A 22,293-nucleotide genomic window follows, 5' to 3' on the forward strand; every position below is an offset into this window, starting at 1 on the left:
GGCATGGGCTTTGAAATCCCATTTGTGTTCAGAACACCAATGTTGTCAGGGGACATTTTCCTATATTGACCATGTAATTCAATCATTCTTTGCTTCATAAGTATAATAAGGAAAGATAGCTACCACATAAAATTAGGATTACTCTGTGGCAAGTGAATGGATTCTGATCTAATGTACGGTGTGTGTGTGTGTGTGTGTGTGTGTGTGTGTGTGTGTGTGTGTATGTACATGTGCCCATGCTTCTGCCCCACTGATAGGAATTTTGAATTCTGACTCCAGATGATCTGTACGTTAATCTATGTTCCTTTAAGCAGAAAATTATTTCCTTTCTTCCACCTTCCTCCTCTTTCTGTCTTATGCCAATGTTTTCTTTGTGTTTGTGTCAAATACCTTATAAACTGAAAATCTATGGTGATATGGTTATATATATATATATATATATTGATGATGAAGGTATGTTCCAACAATTTACGTAAATATTAGAAAGATTACTAAAGATAAAAATGTTCAGGGTTTCATATATTAATATGAATAACGTTAATATTTTAAAAAAATACGGGACAGTGGTAATCGGTATTATTAAGCAGCAATAGACTAAAAGATGATTCATTTCTCTTAGTTTTCAATTTGGCAATTTTTACAATCCTTCTACTAGACACATCTCACTCTTGTACACTGAATAAGATCAGAATATAAGTAGTATAATTAGTATGGTGTGTAGAATTTCTGAAGCTCTTTTTCTGTACTTTGGCAAAACTGCTGCTAACGGGCCAGGCATTACAGTGGGCAGCAGATGGACCCATCTGTGATGCTTGTGGCTGCAGCTTGGAAGGCAGCTAACAGACTCCAATTCCATCTGACTTACTCCTCCTTTCCCCAATTTCCTTGCTCTTTGAAGCTCAGCAGTGATACAGAACACCATTTCGATCAGATTATTTCAGAGGCTTTATTAACATCTCGAAAAGCCTGCCAGCGTTTTGTAAGGAGTGTCTCGTAGGAAAGCAAGGAAACAGTAAACTGTAATCTGTCTGCTGCTGATGCATGGCCAATAATCATCGATATGTTTTATGTTTAGAAACGAAACAAAGGGGAAACTGTATAGTTGTTTAAATGTGTGTCCCTAAGGATATTAATTAAATGAAGTGTCACGTTGATGCCCAACAAAGAATAGACAGTGTATTTTTTTAGTATATGTTCTGCCGAAGACTGAAATGCAGAGCTACTAAAAAAAAAAAAAAAAAAAAAAACTTAAAGGCATTCACGCAATAGTAATAGTAAATGATTAATGTGGAATCTATTAGTTTCCTGTGGTTTCTATAAAAATTACCATAAACTTAATGGTTCACAATAGTATAACTTGAGTCTGCCATAGTTTGGGGGAATCACAAAAATCTGAGGTGAATTTAATGAGATGAAAATCAAGGTTTCAGCAAGGCCACTCTCCCTCTGGAAGCTGTAAGGGACACTTCATGTCTTGTCTTTTCAAACTTCAGGTGGCTGCTGAATCTATCTGCACACAGTACCCCAATGTTGACCTCTCTCTTCATCTAGCTCTCTCCCATGTATCTGTCTAGTTTCTTTTTCCCATTTCCGTGAGTTATAGTGTTCAAGTTGGTCTCAAACATGGTATCCTCCTGTCTCACACTTCAGAATGCTGGGATTACAGGTATGTCTCATTAATCTCTTCATGCTCTGCCTTTTTTCTTTCAAAGACACATGTAATCGCCTACAGGGCTCACCTAGATGACCCAAGTTATGTCCATATGGCAAGATTCTTAATTATATTTGCAAACTATTTACCATATAAGGTAGCACAGGTTCTGTAACTGGACCTGACTAAGTGTGAGGGCCACCATTCCGTCCACAAAAGAAAGATGATGAATTTTAATCATGAAAGGTGAACATTGCTACAATTGTCTTTTCCCAAGTCTCTATTGTTCCCTGAGGAGGTGTGTTTTGAAACTGTTGTGAAATGAATCTCATTAAGGAATATATTACTATTTTGTTTTCCTGCTCTTGGTGTAAACTTTACCTGTTTATTTGTTTTTCCTGGAACTCTGTTTGAAACACCAACTTTATGAATATTTCTTGAGAATTATACAGTCATTATTGTGCTATTCCAGTTTCCTGAGTGTAAATGGTGATTAAATTATTTCTAACATTATAAGCTCTTTTATTATGTATATTCCACAAGATAAAAAATATTAAACCAGGACAGGTGGTGGGGGCACTCAGGAGGCAGAGGCAGGCAGATCTCTGTGAGTTCCAGGCCAGCCTGGTCTACAAAGCAAGTTCTAAGACAGCCTCCAAAGCTACAGAGAAACCCTGTCTCGAAAAACAAAATAAAAACAAAAACAAAAAAATCTTTCTTAAACCAGTTCAGTTTTATGTATTACATCTCTGTAAGTTTATCTTCATTCTTTTCAGGGTAAACACAACATGTGGTTAGTATGAAATAGTTCACACAATTAAGATATAAATTATTTTGTCTTACTTCCCATGCTTCCTTCCATGGATAAACTTAAAAAGGATGTTTCTTTATACAAATTTACAACAGGAAACACCCCAGAACTAAATTCCCTTAATTAGGCTGTATGTCATAGTGGGAGTTTTAATCTTTACTCTGCTATACTTTGTATTAATTCCATTCAGTTAGAATAAAAATTCCTATAATTTTAACTGTCTCTTTTGTAAACAAAAAGGAATAGATTTAGATAATGGTTTATGAATATAAATATAATTAAAATCCAATGGGGGTTTATACTATTATGTTGTAACATTTTTTAAAAGAAAAAGAACATATGTTATTAAAATAGTGCATTAATATTATTTAAATTATCTTAACAAAATCATTATCAGTAGTATTGTTTTTCCTTGTTACAATTGAGATCTTTTGTGGTTATTACCTTTTCTCTTGGGAATTACATTTCAGCATACTTTGCTTGTTTTTTTTTTTTTTTTTTTCCAGACAGGCTTTCTCTGTGTATCCTTCACTGTCTTCAAACTCACTCTGTAGAGCACGCTGTCCTCATAGATACACCAGCGTTCACCTTCCGAGTCCTGGGATTAAAAGTATGTGCTAACACCACTGGGCTTTTTCAGCACATTTTTCTGTTTTTATTTTTCGTTTAGTTTTTATATTGTGGGCATGCGTGTATGTACATTTTCATGTGATTTCAGGTACGTGTCATAGTGCATGTGTGTGTATGTCACAGAACAACCTCAAGTGTTGGATCACACTTTTTCCCTTATTTGAGACAAGATCACTTGTGGTTCCTGTGGTTTACTCCAGGGTGTATGGCCTGCAAGCTCCCAGGGATTCTCTTGTCTCTGCATCCATCTCACCTAAGATTTCTAGAACTGCAGATATGCAGTAGACCAGCCAGCATTAGGAGCTCACAGAGACTGAAGCAGCAATCACAGAGCCTGCATGGGTCTGCACCAGTGCCTCTGCACACAGGCTGTGGTTGTCTAGCTTGAGGTGTTTGTGAGATGCCCGACAGTGGGAACGGGGCTGTCTCTAAATCGTTTGCCTGCTCTTGGGACCTTATCCTCTTACTGGGTTCCTTATCCAGCCTTGATATGAGGGTTTGCATCTAGTCTTAATGCCCATTGTTATGCCATATTTGGTTGATATCACTGGGAGGCCTGCTCTTTCCTGAAAAGAACTGGAAGTGCAATGGATTGAGGGTGAGGGAAGATACTTGGAGTGGAAAGAGGGGAGAGAGCAGTCAAAATATGTTATATGAAAGAATAATAAATTTAACAAAAAGAAGAAATATAATGTTCAGTGTGGTGGCACAACCTTGTAGTACTAACACTTAGGAAGCAGGAGGTTCACTGGAAGTTTAATGTCAACTTGGACTATACAGTGAGTACCAAATCAGCCAAGACCCTCAAAAGTTAACGACTCTACTAAATTGTACAATGGGAGAAAGCTACTGATTGCAGTAAAAGATTACAGCTGCTGTAAAAAGGACCTAGAGTAATCGCTGGATGTGAAGGATGAAATGAAAGAGGAATAACAGAAGCCCATGATGTCTGATAGATGGGTCAGTAGGGAGTGACTGCAGGAAAAGAAACATGGCAAAAAATAATATGGAAAAAGAAACATGGAAAGATGGACAGTTGCATACTTTTCAAAAACAAAACATAGTTTGATATAGACTGAGACTAAGTAAAGTCGGGGGAGTCCAGGAAAACAAAATGAGTAAAAAATAAATCAGTATATTACACCATATTAATGTAATAAAGAACGAACATAAAATGATCTCAACGCCTGGAAGTATTTGACAAAATCCAATGCTTTTTAAGGTTAAAATATTACAAAACTAAGTATACAAAGGAATTTCTTCAACATGACATGGTGGTTTGAATGAGAACGATATCCAAAGACTCATATATTCAAATGTTTAGTCACATTTAGGAGAACTGAAACATGTGGCCTTGTTGGAGTAGGTGCAGCCTTGTTGGAGGAAGTGTCACTAGGAGTAGTCTCTTTCTCTCTCTCTCTCTCTCTCTCTCTCTCTCTCTCTCTCTCTCTCTCTCTCTCCATCCCTCCTTTCAGCCCTCCCTCCTTCCCTCGCCTCCCCTCTCACTGTTGCCTACAGATCAAATGTAGGATGCTCAAATTCTCCATGTCTCCATGACTTCTCCCCACATCCGTGACAAATAATGGACTCAGTCTCTGAAACTGTAAGCCCGCTCCAGTTAAATGCTTTCCTTTATAAGAGTTGTCATGGTCATAGTGTCTCTTCACAGCAGGAGAGTAGTGACTAAGACACCAGATAAAAGCTTTTATAGGAAACCAAAGTTAACATCATATCTATTGGGGAAAAAAAAACACTGAAAGGACATTGTTCCAAACACAGACAAGAAAAAAAAAGGCCTTTTCTCACTAATCTATTAAATATAAAAAATTGTAGTAGAATTTCTAATCAGGACAACTAGACAATAAACAGAATTAAAAGGCATTGTAATGCAAAAAGAAGTTTTCCTCAGTGATGCAGCCTCTGAGAGGCCACCCACGCTTCAGGAGATGGTCCTGCACCCAAATTTATACAGACAGCACTAAGTGAACTCTGAGTTAAAACAAAAAGAAAAAAGCAAGTTGGCAGGTGTATTAACTAGGGTTTCTATTGCTGTGAAAAGACACCACAACCATGGCAGCTCTTACAGAGAAAACATTAAATTGGGGTAGCTTGCTTATGGTTCAGAGGCTTCATGGCAGGCACCACGGTGGCATGAAGGTAGACATGGTACTGGAGCTGAGAGAGCTAAATTTTAACCATAAGTCAACTGAAGACAAAGGACTTGTTTAGTGCATTATCATCATGGTGACACACGGGAATGTGCAGGCAGATATGGTGCTGGAGCTCAGAGAGCTACATCTTGACCCTAAGGCAGCAGGAAGTCTGTCACACTGAGGTAAGCTTCAGGGAAAACAAACAAACCTCTAAATTCACCCCGCAGAGATACACTTCCAGCAGAAGATGTGACCAAGATTAAAGGTGTTCCATCCAGTATCAAATTCTGGATTAAAGAAGGCATGTGCCCTTTGTAACTACAGTGCATGAACAGACTTTGGGAGCCCATTCCCCATGGAGAGATACTCTCTTAGCCTAGAAGCACAGGGGAGGGCCTAGGCCCTGGCCCAAATGGCTTGACTGAATTTGATGGTCCCTCATGGAAGGCCTCACCCTCCCTGGGGAGTGGGTGGGGAATGAAATGGGGGTCAGTGGTGGGCACGGGAGGATGGGAGGAAGAGGGAGCTAAGATTGATATGTAAAATAAGATTGTTTCTAATTTCAATAAAATGTATATAAAAAAAGGTGTGTCATCCAGCCTCTTCCAACAAGACCACACTTCCTCCAATAAGGCCACACCTCCTAATAGGGTCACTCCCTAAAAGCTTATGGAGGCCAAATAAATTCAAACTACCACAGAAGTTAAATGAATGAAACAAGAAAAACATCTTGACTTTCAGATGTCATAATGTACATGGAAAACTTTATATTTGTATTACAAAAACTGTTACAAATGACTAGAATATAGCTCAATAGCAGAACATTTACCTCATTGGTACACTGGGATGAATACCCTGCACTACAAACAAATAAACGAATAATTCTTAGAACGAACTAGTTAAATGAGATGGAAGGTTACAGATCACTATGTAATAAAATCAACTCTCATCTACATACTAACAACAAACAAAATAACAGTGAAATTATGGGGGGGAATACCCTAGTCACAATATCCACAAGAAATTCTTTTGAATCTGTCAAGTCATTTGGAGTATGGACTAGGACTTCTCTCCTGTCTCTAGGTTAAGGCAGTTATCCCTCCAAGGGTATGTGCCCGCAAGGTCCTTTTGTGCACCACGGATACATCCTGGTTCCTCTATATGAGGTCCCTTAGACTGCCCAGGCCTTCTAGAGTCAGTCCCAAGCTGGATTCCCAGATATCAGTCTAGGAGCCCATTAGCTCCTCCTTGTCCAAGTCAACTGTCTCTATGTGCTTCTGCAACCTGGTCTTGTCCTCCCTCTCTGCATTTGGATTCCACTTTGGCTCAGTGTTTACTGTGGATGGAGGGCATCACCCTACATGTGGAAAGGGGGGCATGGGAGGGAAGGGTGGTTGGGGGAATGAGAGGGGTAGAGAGGGAAAGAGGGAGGGACAGAGGAAGAGAGAACTGGGATCAATATGTAAAATAAAAATTAAATTAATATAAAAAATTCTTTTGAAAACTATAAAATATTTTGTAAGAATTTAAGATATATATAAATAAAAATACATCCCCTATTCATAGATTAGCTAACATAATATTGTTAAGATGGAAAATTCTCAGGGGGCTGGAAAAGGTTCAGCAGTTAAGAGCACTGGCTGTTCTTACAGAGGACCGGGGTTCAATTCCCAGCACCCACATGGCAGCTTACAGCCATTTGTAAATCCAGTCCTACTCAATGCAATGCCCTCATACAGACATGCATGCAGGAAACCCATCATTGAACAAAAAAAATTTAAAGATAAAAAATCTTCTCGATTTGACCTACAAATCATCTCAATCTTTACCACAATCACAGTTTGAAATTTCCCAGGATGTGATAAGTTGATCTAAAATCCAGTGGGAATTTAGCAGTTCCAGAATAACCCCGAAAATATAGAAAAAAGACTAGTGTTGAAACGCTCCAGTCTCTATCCACAGACCATTTCATAGGTTTATATACCTACAAAGATCAAGATAATATGATACTTGGATAAGAACACAGAGATACATAAAGTAGAATTGAGTGTCCAAAAATAAACTTTTGTAGTCATCTTCCAATGATTTTCAACAGTGACAAGACAACTGGCTGGAAAAACGAATTTTTTTTTTTTTTTAGAAACTGGTGCTAGATGAACCAGGATGGCACACATCTGAAACTCAACCACTTGCAAGGCAGAAGCAGAAGGAATCTGAGTCTGTGGTGATCTGGGGATATAGATGGAGAACTTGTCTCGAACAAATAATCAATCACAAGTCAGCAAGGTAGTTAAGAGGATAAAGTTGCCTGTCACCAAACCCAATGACACAGTTGAGTTTAATCTATGGAACCCAAATGATGAAAGGAGAGAAGTTGTCATCCAAGCTCCACATGACATAACACACATGCATAGATGTACACCCATGAGTGTACATACAGAGAGGCCACAATAGGCTATCAGCTATCAGGTATTTCCATCTATCACTGTGTACCTTTTATAAGATAGGGGCTGGTCTTAAAAATTACAATTTAGTCTTAGCCAATTATACAGTGAGCTCCTGAGAATCTAGCTTCATGTACTGGAACACTGCTGACACGGGGACACACGCACACACACACACACACACACACACACACACACACACACACACGAGATGCCTGTGGGAATATAAATTGTAAACTAATTTGAATGTTAACATACAACCTAGCAATTCCATTCAAAATATGTAAAAGAAAGAGTTTTACACATATACAAAAGATATGTTTAATGTCTACAGGTAAGTTGTTTTCAAGAGAAAAAAAGTTGTAACATAAAAATAGTCATCAGAGAGAAAGTAAATAAGTAAATAAGGTGAATTGTAGTATAGTTACCCAAAAGAATGAATTACAGCTTTTACACACACACACACACTAACAAACACAAATTAGATGAATCTTAGCAACTTAAGATGTCAATATTCAGTGAGTTCCCTCCCACTATGCAGAGCTATGTGATCCCCTTTCTAAGCATATTCTTTCTAAAGCACCCTTTGGTGTTCCAATAGTTCAATCAAATGTCATCCCAACATCTACAAGTAACATTATGTGGACTGAACAGATTATATTTTGGAATATATATGCATGCAACAATAATAGTGAAAAGGAGGGCATGAATTTAAGAGAGGAGGGTTTGGAGAGAGGAAAGGGAAGGAAGAGATGTAACTCTATTATAATCTCAAAAAAAAGAAGAAAGAATATATTACTCTCTTAGCCTTCAGAAGGCTAGGATTACAGATGTACCCCTACATACATACTAGGCTTGTCTCTTTCTAGTCTATTGGCTGTATTACCAAAGTTAGAGTTCTAAGAATGATTTTTTTTATTCTATTCTGAAGTTTTCAAATATAACGGCATAAAAGACTGTGCAAGCAAATAAAATATATCATGAAATAGACAGTGATGCTATCCATGAAGTTAAGTATTTACTGTCACAAGAAATAAGTAACTTATTTAATGTTTTCATTAACAATTTTATAATAAGAGAAAAATAGTCACAGTGTACATCCTAACCAATACTTTGCTGTACCCACCTCCTTGGCAATCACTAAACCTTTCTCAAACACAAGGAGTACTATGTACTCCACCAATATCAAAGTGTTATTTCCTAAAATAAAATAGGACAATTATATATGAAGAGTTGCACGAAGGAAGTTAGCTTAACAACGACTGTGCCTTCCAATTCAAGTTAAACTTTTATTTAAATTGCAAGCATTCAAAAGAAAGAAATTAAAGAATCATTACAGGATTCATTCCAGAATGAATCAGTTCAAGGTTCAGCAACTCAAAAATACAATCTACAGCTATTACAATGAGTCAACTCTGAAAAATGTGCATCATATTTCATTTTTCAGGAAGACGCTCCATAAAGAAAGGCAGATACTTGATTCAGATCAAAAATTAAATCACAAAATTGTTCCAACAAATGCACTAGCAGGACTTTCAACTATGAAACCAAGTCAGATGCTATGTTTATCTGGCTCCATTTTTACAATTGAATACAATGTACCATATCCTATAGTTGCAGAGGTGAGCCAACACATGTAGGAAATCCTAGAGTCAATTCCTGGTTTACAGGAAAACATGTGATTATCCAGGACAGCACAATCTGGCAAAAGAATTCCTAAATCTGTTTTACAGACCTACTGCTCATGGACATAAATGTTACTGTATAATGCATCAGATGGAGCCCTGCAAGTAGGCTTGGACACATCCCCTTAGTTGTAGCACTGGTGACAGAGGAAGCTGTGAAAATAATCAAGATTTCTTTTAATAACCAGTAAATTCTTTTCACTTTGTTTTCTTTTTCAAGGCAGGGTTTTTCTGTGTAGCCCTAGCTGTCCTAGAACTCACTCTCCAGACCAGTCTGGCCTCAAACTCAGAAATCTGCCTGCCTCTGCCTCCCTAGTGCTGGGTTTAAAGGCGTGTGCCGCCACCACTGCCCGGCTCATCAAAATCATTTTAAGGCAACCAATTTTTACAATATCCAAAAAGCTCATACCATGTCTGTAAGCAGGGGATCTGAAACAAGACATTGCACGGAGAATAAGTGGCTTTCCTAAAACAGGATAACAACTTTTGGATCCTTTTTTGTGAACCCTTTTGTGGGTGAGAATTCTGATGAAGGAGAGTTGGGAAAGAGGATACACTCAAAAGGTTATGAGGATAAACCCCCAACTGAAAGCAAGTAAGGTTGCAAACTCCTATTCAATGGTAATCTTCTCAAGAGGAGGAAGGAGAACCTGAAGTTGAAAAGAGAACTGAGAAAGGGACAGAAGAGATAAGTGCAGAACACACTATATAAATGCAGAGGAAAATGTAAACAGACACCAAAGATCCACTCTGCCGACAGCCAACTTCTCTGCATTTTTCTCTCTTGGCAAACCTATTAGAGAAAGCAAGACTTTGTGGCTACATATATTGGGAACCCTGTACAAAGTTTACAAACTGGATAAGGCAGGGATACCCCCAAAAAATTTGAAGGTTCCTAGTAAGCTCATAATCATGCACTACATAAATAGATAAAAAATAACACTGCACTAGAACTTGAATACATCCTAGTTTGGGTTTTCAACCTTGGGTTAATCACTAAATTTCTGTCTGTATTTTCATTCACTCAAACAGAAAGTATTTACATTTATATGACCTTGACTGTACATGGGAATCAACTGGGGAGATTTTGTTTAAGTCTCTTGGCCACTGAGACCCTGATTTAATTGGTCTTGGGGTAAGGTGTTGGCATTAAAAATAAATAAATAAACCTCCCTTGGGATTTTCATGTCTTGCCAAGGCAGGAAACACTGGTCTTTTCATCTTATGCATATATGAGGGACAATAAAATGACGCAGAAAGCCCTCCCTTCCTTCTTCTTTTGAAACTTATCTATTTCCCTTAAGTCAATATTGTTTTAGTTCATTTTCCAACCACTGCTTAATTAGCAGAATAGCATCTCAGCTATTTTTAGCTCAACTACCGATTCATTAGCAGAATAACATCTCTTCTATTTTCCCTTCTTCATGTCTCTTCTCCATCCAATAAACCACCTCATGCTTGTCTAAATAATCAATTTGGTTCTGAAACATTAACCCACTAAGAGTCATTGTAAATACAATGTAACAATGAAATCAAGCAGAATTATTTTAAAGAAGATAGCTAGTATTTTAATATACATGTTTGTGTATTGTGTATGTATAACCTCAAATATATTCAGTTTCTTCATATCTAAGGTGCCTACTTTCATATACATAAAATGAGCATGATATCTGTATTCAAAAATACTGCTCCTAAATACTGAATTAATACATTTTGTCAAAAGAAAGGACAAGTAACTCACATACTGATATCATTTAAATGAAACTGAGTAATACCACAAAACCTATTTGACTCTATCTGATTTTGTTATAATCTCAAAAGGAACATACATTTGAATGACAAAAATTTTAAACGATTGGCTTCCCTTTCCTTTTGAATTTGTCATTCTATCTATTTTAAATAAAATCACCTTGTTCTAATTACTTCACAAACAAAAATTTTTATTTTTTATAAACACAGCCAGTTTAAGGAAGCCGCTCAAACACTTGCCCAGTCACAAACCCTCAGTGAACTGCCATACAGTTGGAATGGCCATTCTTAAGTGACATGACAGAGCTTCACTTAGGATTTTATACTTTTATTATCAGTTACATTTTTATTCACTTGTTATGACCATCATTCACTTGTCCACTAAAAAATTTTGCAAAACTATTACAGACTGAACTGTGAAAAGAAAAAATGTGTTTAAATCTTCTTTCATGACTCGTGATTTATTTACCTGCATTCCATCTTTCTTCATTACCCAATATTAGCCTCTTTGTCAACTTTCTTAATGCTACAACTCTACACATACTTACAGCAGTTAACATATATACACATACACATTGTAGGCTAGGAAATAAAATTGCTAGTGAACAAATGGCCTAAGTAGATACTGTTTTCAAAAGAAAAAACACAAATGGCGTGTATTTTTTAAAGTACTTAACATCCGTATTCATTGGGGAAATGCAAATTCAAACTAGTTTGAGACTTCACCTTATCCCAGTTATAATGGCTATCATCCAGAAATCTAGCAGCAAATGCTGAAGAGGACAGGTTTGTGGGGATGGGGGGAGTAAAAATTATTCACTGCTGATAGAATTAACATTAATACAGCACTTATGGAGATTTGCTTGGAATTTCCTCAGAAATTAAAACAAACAAACAAAAACACCATATGACCCAGCTATATCATTCATGGGCATATACTCAAAGGAATCTGTACCACGTAGGGAGTTGTACATCCATGTTTATTGATGATGTATATACAATACCAATGAAATGGAACCAACCTAGATATCCGATTACAAATGAATAGATAATGAAAACGTGACACACATACACAATAGAATGTTATTCAGCTTTTCAGAAAAATGAAATTTGCAGGCAAATTAATGGGCTTGGGAAGCATAATATTAAACATGATAGCCAAAACTCAGGAAGAAAATCTGCAATCCCCTCATATGTGCACCACAGCTTATAATAAAGCTGAGTTATTTTGAGAAATCCTACTAAGTGGTTGCTTATGCCTATAATCCAGTGAGACTGAGTCAGGAGGATTATCTGAAGTTCAAGGCCAACCTGGGATACAAAATGAATTGAGTTCTAGCCTGAAATATAGAGTCTGTCTCCAAAAAAGTGGGTGTAGGAGCAGGGGAAATGAGGTGAGTAAAGACTTGTCAACAGCATGACAACTGGAGTCCAGGTCCCCAGAACCTATATAATGGACAGACACAGTAGCTCCAGTATTTGTAATCCCAGCACTCCTTTAGGGAGATGGAAGAGACAGCAGAGTCCCTGGGAGCTCATGGGCCAGCTAGCCTGGAATGCTTGGGAGCCGGGAAACCCTATCCTAAGGTAGAAGGTAAGAACTGATACACAAGGCACTCCTCAGACGACCACAAAAGCTGGTCATGGCACCCATGTGCTTGCATTCATATGTGCATGTTTGTGCAAAAGGGTAGCACACACAAAGGAGGAAGCAGGGAAAGAATAAAAAAGAAAAGGAAAGAAACTCACAAAGACACCTTCCTCAGTAAGTAATATGCTTGTCAGGCAAGCATGAGTATCTAAATTTAATACCCAGAATCTATGAAAGAAAGAAAAAATACTGGGCATCATTGTTTATTTGTAACCCCAAAGCTGAAGAGAAGAAGACAGAGGGATTCTCAGTGTTCTCAAACCAGCCAGCCTAGCCTACTTGATAATTCCAGAGCATTTAGAGACCCTGTTACAAAAAAAAGTAGTACTGCAACTTAGGTTGACCTCTAGCCTCCACTCTCATGTACACGTTTACATATGCACCTTGGCACACACACAAGTACACACTTCAAAAGATGTACCATATAAACACTTGTAAAGATTATGATGGAAGGGATCTGGGTATGGAGAGTTTTTGAACAGCATGTGCAAAACACTGCACCACCAAATACAAAAAGATGGTGGTGAGTAACTGTTTACCAAGAACAAATATGGTTCTGAGTTGTGGTAAAACTTGCCTCAGGAAACCAAGCAAAGGAAGGCTTACAGGGAAATGGTTATAACTGAATAAAATGATGGCCATGATTGTGAGAAACGTCATTATACAATAAGAGCAGTAGGGAATGGGAACACTGAACAAGTATATGCCTTTAAAGTTGCTCTCCATATCCTCAGGGAGAGCAAGGCACAATATAAAAGAAAAATGAAGCCAGTGGTGTCAAATAAGTAGTAAAGACAATAAGTACCCTGGGAATTCAAAGAAATGGGAGACTGCTATTGATTATGGAAACAGCCTTTTGGAAAATCTTATGCATGCAGACAGCCTCAAATAATGATGAGGCAAAATTACACAAAATATATACGAAAGGGGCAGGAAGCTGACCTAGTTGAAAGAGATGGTAGGAACATTTGTGGAGATAAGGTTGCAATAATTAACCTGGGCCAGACAGTGACAGCCTGAAATGTCTAGCTCTGGTGCTTAAACTTTGTCCTACAGGTAGAAGGAGCCTTTGTGGGTTATAAAGAAGAGTAAGGAAAAAAATATCCCTACAACGATGCATCCTGGAGCCATTTTTCTTGAAGGTTCAGAAGCACACACCAAGGAGCACATCTGGCCAGTATCTAGGCATGAGTCTGTGAATAGTGTGCTTGGGAAATCTGTTCTGAGTAAAGGTGTAAACATTCAAACCTGTTTTCCACAACCAAAATCCGGTATTGATTATGCATTCATAGTTACTTGGATACTGCCTAAGAGAATTACTGAATAGGGAGCTTCAATCTTAGACTGTTTCCTCCTCTTGCAATCCCCTGCCATTGCACATATCCTGATTTGATGTCTAGAAACTGTGTGCACTAAAATTATCTTGTGTGTAAATAAGGTGGTTTACTACTTCTCACTATGCATGAATTTACTATGTTGCTTCAAAATCACTACATCAATTCAAATATTTTGGTGCATAATTTATTTCAGCAGAGGAGATGAGACACATCAACAAAACTTAAAGATTGTGAAAAGGAAAAAAAAAAAAAAAACAACTCCCAGCAAACCTAAACAAAGCTAAAATTAAGGAGCACTGGTTTAGAAGGAGAGTGAATTCCCAACATCAACAAAATGCCAGCCACAACAAAGACTAACACAGAGTATAGGATAATCCATTAAACATCAGCTCCACAAGAAATGGATTTTTTCTCAAAAACAAATGCCCAAACATGTTTATTTTAGTTTCCTGCAATAATGATCCAAACTAAGATCAATCAAAACTGGACTACCTTTCACCCAGTAACCAAACACATAAGTGAATGATGATTTAATTTGCTAGTGTAACAAGCACTAATCTAACCACATCACCTCTCAACACCAGGAAATTGAAAAAAATAAAAATAAAATACAACTCACTCTATAAGGCATAGGTGAGAAAAAAACGGAGACAAAAACATCTTAAGATGATTAAACAAGTCCACCTTAAGAACACAGAGGAACAGCAAGCCCTTACTCTGAAAAGGACTATGCCATTCTTGCAGGCATGGATGCCTCCTTCAAGGAATATGTAGAGATTATGATTTTCTGCATTGTCTGTTCCCAACTCCCCTCGCCCCCCCCCCCTTCTACTCATGGTTGAGATAGGGAACGACAGGACCAAGAGTTGAACGAAGTGCATTAAGGAAGGTGTCACTAAGACCCTTCAGCCTGCATGCAACACTCTTTAACAATAATGCCCCTCACATCCCAGCCAGCTACTCCACCATCCCTGGGCTGCTGGCGCCCCTCTTTCCCGCTGCCTGCATTGCCCCTCACAGTCAGAGGAGGCTGCTAGGATTCACGGACTCCCGCCGCCTCCGCGCGCCGGCCCAGCAGAGTCCGACAAGGCAGCCACGCAGCTACCCACTCCCCATCCTCCTTCCAGGCCCCGCTTCCCCTCCCCCCACCTCCCACCCCCCACCCCCGGCCTGTCACCTGCTTGGGTGGTGTCCGTCAGGTCGTAGCCGCTGCCGGGGAAGTCTCTGAGTTTCCTGCCACTGAGGCTTAGGATGCCAGAGTTGCCCGCCTCCTCCAGGGCCCGGTCCAGGCTCCTCACGGTGTGCTGAGGCTGCAAGCTCCCCGGGTGCCACTGCGGCCCATTGGGGAACGGCTGACCGAAAAGAGTCGGTACCGGGATGGGCACCGCCACGGTCCCGCCACAGCCGCCACCACCTCCCGCCCCGGCCCCGCCACCTCCTCCTCCACCACCACCTCCTCCTCCAGTCGCGCCACCGCCGCCGCCACCGCCACTTCCACCTCCACCGCAGCCGCCGCCCCCACTGTTCCCACCGCCTCCCTGACTCGCCGCCATGTTCCTGGGAGAGAGAATAGCCCCCGACAATACTCGGAGTCTGGGCCGCGAGTGGAGGGGATTCTTAGGACGCATGCGCAGGCTGGGGGTGGGAGGGGGGGCGAGAGAGATGGTGGGAAGGAGCCCTGGGCCAGTGGCTAGGAGGTGTTGCGCACACACAAGAGGACGTTGGAACGTGCCCAACGTTTGTTTAAAGAAAACCGAGGATCCAAGGAAGGATGCAAAATCCAGAGTGGGCTGCTTTGGGTACCAAAATCTTAGCGAAGAGGTACCAGGGTAACCGGAGGTTGCTCGGGCTCTGTGCCTCCTCTCCCTGCTCCCAAATCCCTCGGATTGCTTCGTCTTCTCGTTCTGTAAAACAAAAACAAACAAAAAATGTAAAGTGGGGATAAAAAAGACTCCTTTCAAGATGTATAGAAACAGCTCATAGGAGGATTGGGAAGCAACCGTCTGAGAAACTTCCATGCTAATAAACTAATAGAAACATTGGAAAGAGAAATGAGTACAACAGGGAGGATGAGGCATACGTGGATTCCGCTATCCTTTAGAAGCCCAAAGTAGGGAAAGACCGTCGATGTTCTCAAGGCAGCTTCTCTTCACAGTGAGTCCCAGCCAATATGCTGCCTTCCAAACATGGTAGAAGAGCTCTCCACATTCTGCTCTCTTACTCTTTGAAGTTGTTCCCAGAACTCCAAAAGATCTCCAGTTTCTTCTCATCATGTCAGTATTGGATGATAAGAACGCTTTGATCATCAAATAATCTTAGAAAATATTTTTTTGGAATACAGGTTCTGGTTTAAATGGAATTCTGGCGACTTAATGCTGGGAATTTGAAGCCCATCAATCTTGGGGTTTAGGAGTTCCTTCTTACAGCTTAAAGAGATGTTTAGTGTAGAGGCCAATGAAAGCTGAAAGTCATTTATGAGGTAGCTTAGGGCCTCCATAATCTGACCCAATCTATTTAGAAGCTAAGAAGTGAGCCATTGAAGCTGCTGCTCCAGTTCCCACTATCTGTACCTCTCCCAAAGAGTCATTCAACTCCTTTCACTAATACTCAATGAAGTTACTGCAGAAAACAACCAGAATGCTTTGGCATGTCCCTTTATCACTAATTTCAACATTTGTGTGTGCATCATTCACATCGTTGTGAATTTGAACAATGTACCACACAGTCTCAGAGAAAATTCTGTCACAAGAAAATTGATCTGCCTTAGACTATACTTTGAAAAAACAATACAGGGAAGAAAAGCCGTTCCTCTGGGTGGCTTTGTGGGCATAGATGGTTAATTTAAATGATTATGCTAAGAGAGAAAAGTAGAACTTAAACTAAACTTTATACTGGGAATTAGCGAGTAAAACGGATTTACTAAACACAATGGTAAGAGAGGGGAATTTATCTCAATACAGAATATTTGCCTAGCAAGTGCAAGGCCCTGGATTTGATAACCAATACTACACAAAAAGACCCCAAAACATCCCACCCCCTTTTTTTAAATTTCAGGTTGTATTTTGTCACTGCCCAGACTGCTATCTCAATCAGTGTATTCCGCAAACCTGCTTTCTTCCAAAGAAATAAATGGACCTTCTATCACAAAGAAATAATGCGTCTTATAATTTTTATCCCTTGTATTTCAAATCAAACCAAGGGTCAATTGAGAAAGTCTGTAACTAAGAAGAATAGAGAAAGAAACTCTAAATTCATTAGTAAGGAAAAATTAGAAAAGGAAATATTTTTAAGAATTCCCCAGGAGCTGGCTCAGTAGTTGAAGGCTTCCCTAGCATATGGGAGATCTCAGGTTTAATTCTTAGCACTACAAAATAAATAAATGATACTAGGGCGATAAGAATTTTTGAAGTTATTTACAACAGTGCTAAGGTTCTGGTATAAAGATGTCCTGAAGATAAGGGTATTTATTAAGTTTAAAGGACCATGGACAAACAAGTTTAACAAGGAAAATAGCCTTCTAAAGAAGTAAAAGACAGTCTAAGCAAGAAGCATGTGAAACATACAAAGTTCTCTAAACATACATAAATACCAGGAATAATAACATTTGTAAAACTGTTTGACAAGAACATCGAGTTTCAAAAGAAGTTAATAGATTTAGAGCAATGGCTATGAAGTTCAGAAAATTGTTCCAATCTCTTAACTTCCTGTATATTTGCAAAATGAAGTCTCTGTGCTTCGATGTCTATATATAACATTAAATAATAATACTCAATAATATGAATTAAATAGGGTTTGTCGCTGTTACAGAATATTGTTCTCTGATCATACTAGCCATTACCATTTTAATCAGAGTAGTTAGAGTTACACACAAGAAACTCCAATACCCCAGCCTGTTGATGTTCCCTCATGCAAAAGGAAGACATGAGAAGGGCCATCAGATCCTCACTGAGATTCTTTTCACTCTTTCTTACATCGCACTCCTAGTTATATGTAATTCTCCCCAAGCTGCACAAGATCTCAGGGAAGAGCTACCCAGCTAAGTCGAAGGTTAATAGAAAGGGGAACACCATCTATACAGCTGCAGGAAAGGCATCAACTATCCTGTGTGTGTATGCATGAGTGCTTGCGGGTATGATGCCAAGGACTGAACACAAGGCCTTATGCATACTAGGCTCACACTCTACAGTGAGTTATATTCCCGGTCCTCATTTAACATTTCAATTTTAGACATGGCTTAAGTGGCCCAGGCTCATTTAGAAAATGTGATTCTTCTGCCTCAGCCTCCCAAGTTGCTTGCGCTGATTTTTTTTTTAAACACTGAGTAAATAAATCTAAAGGGCCTTTAAATCGGAAGAGCCACACAAGACTTTAAAATGCAGTTTCTTTTATAGCTGCAAGTCTTGTGTGTTTGTAATTATGGAATTTATGATGACACTAGTAAACCTATTGGGATAGAGAAGGAAGTATCAAAGGACTGCCTGTTACGCAGGAGTGCTTGGAAGCCACAGTTTTGTAATATTCTAGAAGCATTTGTTTTACTGAGTCAGTTAGAAATCACAACTCTCAAACACACCACAAGGTTTGGGCAAATATAGACATCATAAGGACATTTACTTAAGCTTCGGTACTTTGTCTACAATTATGGCATGAATCCACAAAGCAAAGGAGTGTGGATGGGATGAGATGACTTCATGTTTCATAGGTATAATTAATGTAGAAAACGGCAGATTTTCCTTTCGATTCTGTGGGTTTTTTGTTTTGTTTTTTGTTAAGATTCTATGAAAAGAGCTGAAGCTGGTCCTTAAATAATAAAATAGATAATTCTGAAGTACTAGTCTCACGAATACACCCCCTGCCACCCTGCCTTCTTAAATGCTAAACCTAAGCTTTTACACTGGCTTTGCTGTTGAGCCACGTTTTCAGGCCAACCAAAGTCTCCACTCACATATCCACTTCCCTTCTGTTTCTCTTACATATTCCTTAATGAAACTGTCAACTTAAATACTATTATTTGATGCAAAATGATTATTTAGTGATGTGTACACAAAGTTACAGAGAAGGTATGTTTTTTTCTTACTAGCTGGTGGGAGTCTACTGATCAAAAGTGATATTCTTGCCATAGGTTTGTGAAACTAAGGATGTAAATAAATGTTCTACACTAATTCTTCCACTACCATAACCTTCATTCAAGTTACTGTTTGCTTGGGATTTTGTTAGGCCCCTTTCTTCTTTTTCTATGTAATAACTATGTGGGTTTGACCAAGTTACCTCTCTCTGTGCTTCTATTTCCTTATCTATAAAATATGGATGAAACCATTGGGAAGGATATGGGAGGATATCGAGTATTGCTGTCATGATTCTGATCTACTTACTAGAAATGTTCTATATCAAAAGGTAAATTATCTCTTAGGATTTCACAAAAGACCTGTAAGGAGAGCATTATTGGTAAGAAGGTTTTAAAACTCCAAAAACTAGCATTCAGCTAAGTTGGGTAACATGTCTAAGGTCTCAGCTGAGAAGTGACAATGTGACAGTTTAACTAGAAGTATGTCTCAGTCCTAAACCCAGTGTCTAAGCACTGGAACCCTAGCATAACCTGTCTACATTACTGTCTTTTATCCATCCAGATGTCCTTAGTTGTTCACCTAACGCTTTCCAAGCCATGCCCAAATAATGTGATGGCCACTTACAACTTGGTATGTGGATGGATGATATATATATATATATATATATATATATATATATATATGGGAATAAGGAGGTTTATGGGTTTATGGAAGGGTTTGGAGAAAAGAGTGTAAAGCAGGAAAGGATGCAGTTATAAACTCAAAAATTTTTTAAAGAACATGGGTAAATTTAACAATGACTACACCTCTGAAGGAAGTGTCTCTCCCTCGTTCAAGAAAGATTAACTGCCTATAGATGCTAAAGGCAGACTGTGGGCACATTACTTCTTACCCCTAGCAAAAGTTAACTGTCCATAAATAAAGGTTCTTTTGTTTTGATAAAGACTTATCCGTAATCTTTTCTTTTGCAATCAAAGGCAAGTACTTGCCTGTAATATTTTATATATGTTCTTTTGGATTTTCCCAAGGACATGAAGCATTGTTTTATTCATTAATTTTATTTAGAATAGCATACTATAAGCAGTCATCTTAATTGTTACACATACTTTACTAATATAAAGACCACATGCAGTATATAATATGTCACATGACCATATACTGCTTGACCTGTGTGTTCGCAGACACTTATTACCATAATCTTGCTAAGAATCATTTTATTCTTTGAGAAAGGCAAGAGATCATCCCTGGCTTGTAATCCATCCAAGAAAATAAAACAAGAACCACAGTTTCAGAGAGAGGCTTGGCCTCAAATGAATAATCATTGTGTGACAGAAGAAGACCTCTCCTTTGTACATACACACAGACACACAAACAAACACACATACACAACACACATTTGTGTGCATGCATATACTCACATACATGAATACATAAATAATATTACTTCTGAGATATTGGGAAGAACTAGATTAGTAAATATAATAACAACCTCTGGTACAATATTTACTACACAAAAACACATATGTTCTCTCTCTCTCTTTCCCTTTCTGTCTCACACACTAGGATCTGCATATGAGTGAGATCTTGCAGTATTGTTCCTACTGAATCTGGGTTACCTCGTATGATATTTCTAGATCCATCCATTTTTGGCAAATTTCATTGTTCCTTGTGACTGTGTATGCTTAAAATATATATCACAGTATAGCACAGTCTTGCCTAAAATTCACTATGTAGCCTAAGTTGACTTCGCACTTATAGAAAGTTTCTTTCTTTACCCTACTAAGAGCTAGGATTAGGATCACACACAACCATTCCAAGTTTTTCCATTCCCCTATTGAAGATGCTATCATATCAACCACTTAGAGTTCCTAGGAAAATAAGCTTTGAGTTAAAACAATGCAAAATAATGACCCAAAACAACAGTGTTCCTCAGTATTCTCAAATTCATCCTCTGCTGCCATGGTCCTTCTACTACTGTCTTTGTTGAGGACATTTCTATCTCCTGAGTTATTAAAGAGTTGTGCCTGCTTCCATTGTCCATGTAGCTGCCAAGTGACTCACCATAAATTGTGACTTATTCTCACTCCTACTGCTTAAAAGATCTGGCTACCTTAGCAAGGCATGTGGAGGTTTCACTATGCTGTCGAGGCCCATTTCTCCATTTTCATCTACCACATATATGCTTGTACCTCCTTCCGGATAGCATCATGCACCATACCACACTGATTACATGTTCTACTATTCCTCTTAATCCAAATGACCTCCTAACCTCTCCATATTTTTCCGCATGGTCCTTCAGGGTTCAAGTCATGATTACATTAAAAAAAAAAAAAAAAAAAAAAAAAGCCTTTGATGAAATTCTCATCAGTTGGCTCCCCTCAAATTCAGTGAGTTCTTAAAAACAATCTGGGCTATCTCTACCAGATTGTAACACTATCCTTTTTAGTTTTGTTGAGACTTGGTCACCCTTCTGTGTAGCTTAGTTGCTCATACATTTGAGATTCTCTTGATTCAGCCTCCAAAGTGCTAATTTTACAGTGAGTGCCACCACACCCTGCTAGTACCACCTTCTTTCTACCTTGTTTGCTCTCACTTCAGTGGGAATCATGAAAAGCAGAGACAGAAACAAATTTATTTTTATTTTCTGGTACATATAAGATACTGAAAAATATAGTCTTGTAAAACAGAAATGCAATGTTGACTGATTTTTTTGGGTTTTTTTGATAATTTTTTTTATTTTACATAACAATCCCAGTTCCCTTTCCTCCCTCCCACCCTCTCTCCCTCCAATGCCCCCACCACCACTTCCCATCCCATTCCCAGCCCCCAACTCCACATGTAGGGTGATGCCTTCCAGAGGGATCAATAAAATCTGTCAAGTCATTTGAAGTAGGGACTAGGCCCTCCCTCCTGTCTCTAGGTTAAGGTAGTATCCCTCCATGGGGAATGTGCTCCCAAAGTCCTTTTGTGCACCAATGATACATCCTGGTTCCACTGTCAGAGGTTCCTTAGACTGCCCAGGCCTTCTAACTGAGACCCATGTCCAGGGGGTCTGAGTCAGTCCAATGCTGGATTCCCAGCTATCAGTCTGGGGGCCCATTAGCTCCTCCTTGTTC

General features: G+C 38.9%; 1 protein-coding gene across 1 annotated transcript in view; it reads right to left on the reverse strand.

The window, feature by feature from the left end:
* The window catches only part of Lrch2 (leucine rich repeats and calponin homology domain containing 2), a 73,817-nt gene extending 58,060 nt beyond the window's left edge, over window positions 1–15,757 (reverse strand). The window contains exon 1 of the mRNA XM_051178981.1: window positions 15,289–15,757. Coding sequence (XP_051034938.1) covers window positions 15,289–15,739 — 451 coding nt within the window. The 5' untranslated portion in view covers window positions 15,740–15,757. The remainder of the gene's footprint in view (window positions 1–15,288) is intronic.
* Between the last annotated feature and the right edge of the window lie 6,536 nt (window positions 15,758–22,293).

The sequence above is a fragment of the Phodopus roborovskii genome, unplaced genomic scaffold, assembly GCF_943737965.1.
Source record: "Phodopus roborovskii unplaced genomic scaffold, PHOROB, whole genome shotgun sequence".
Taxonomy (NCBI): domain Eukaryota; kingdom Metazoa; phylum Chordata; class Mammalia; order Rodentia; family Cricetidae; genus Phodopus; species Phodopus roborovskii.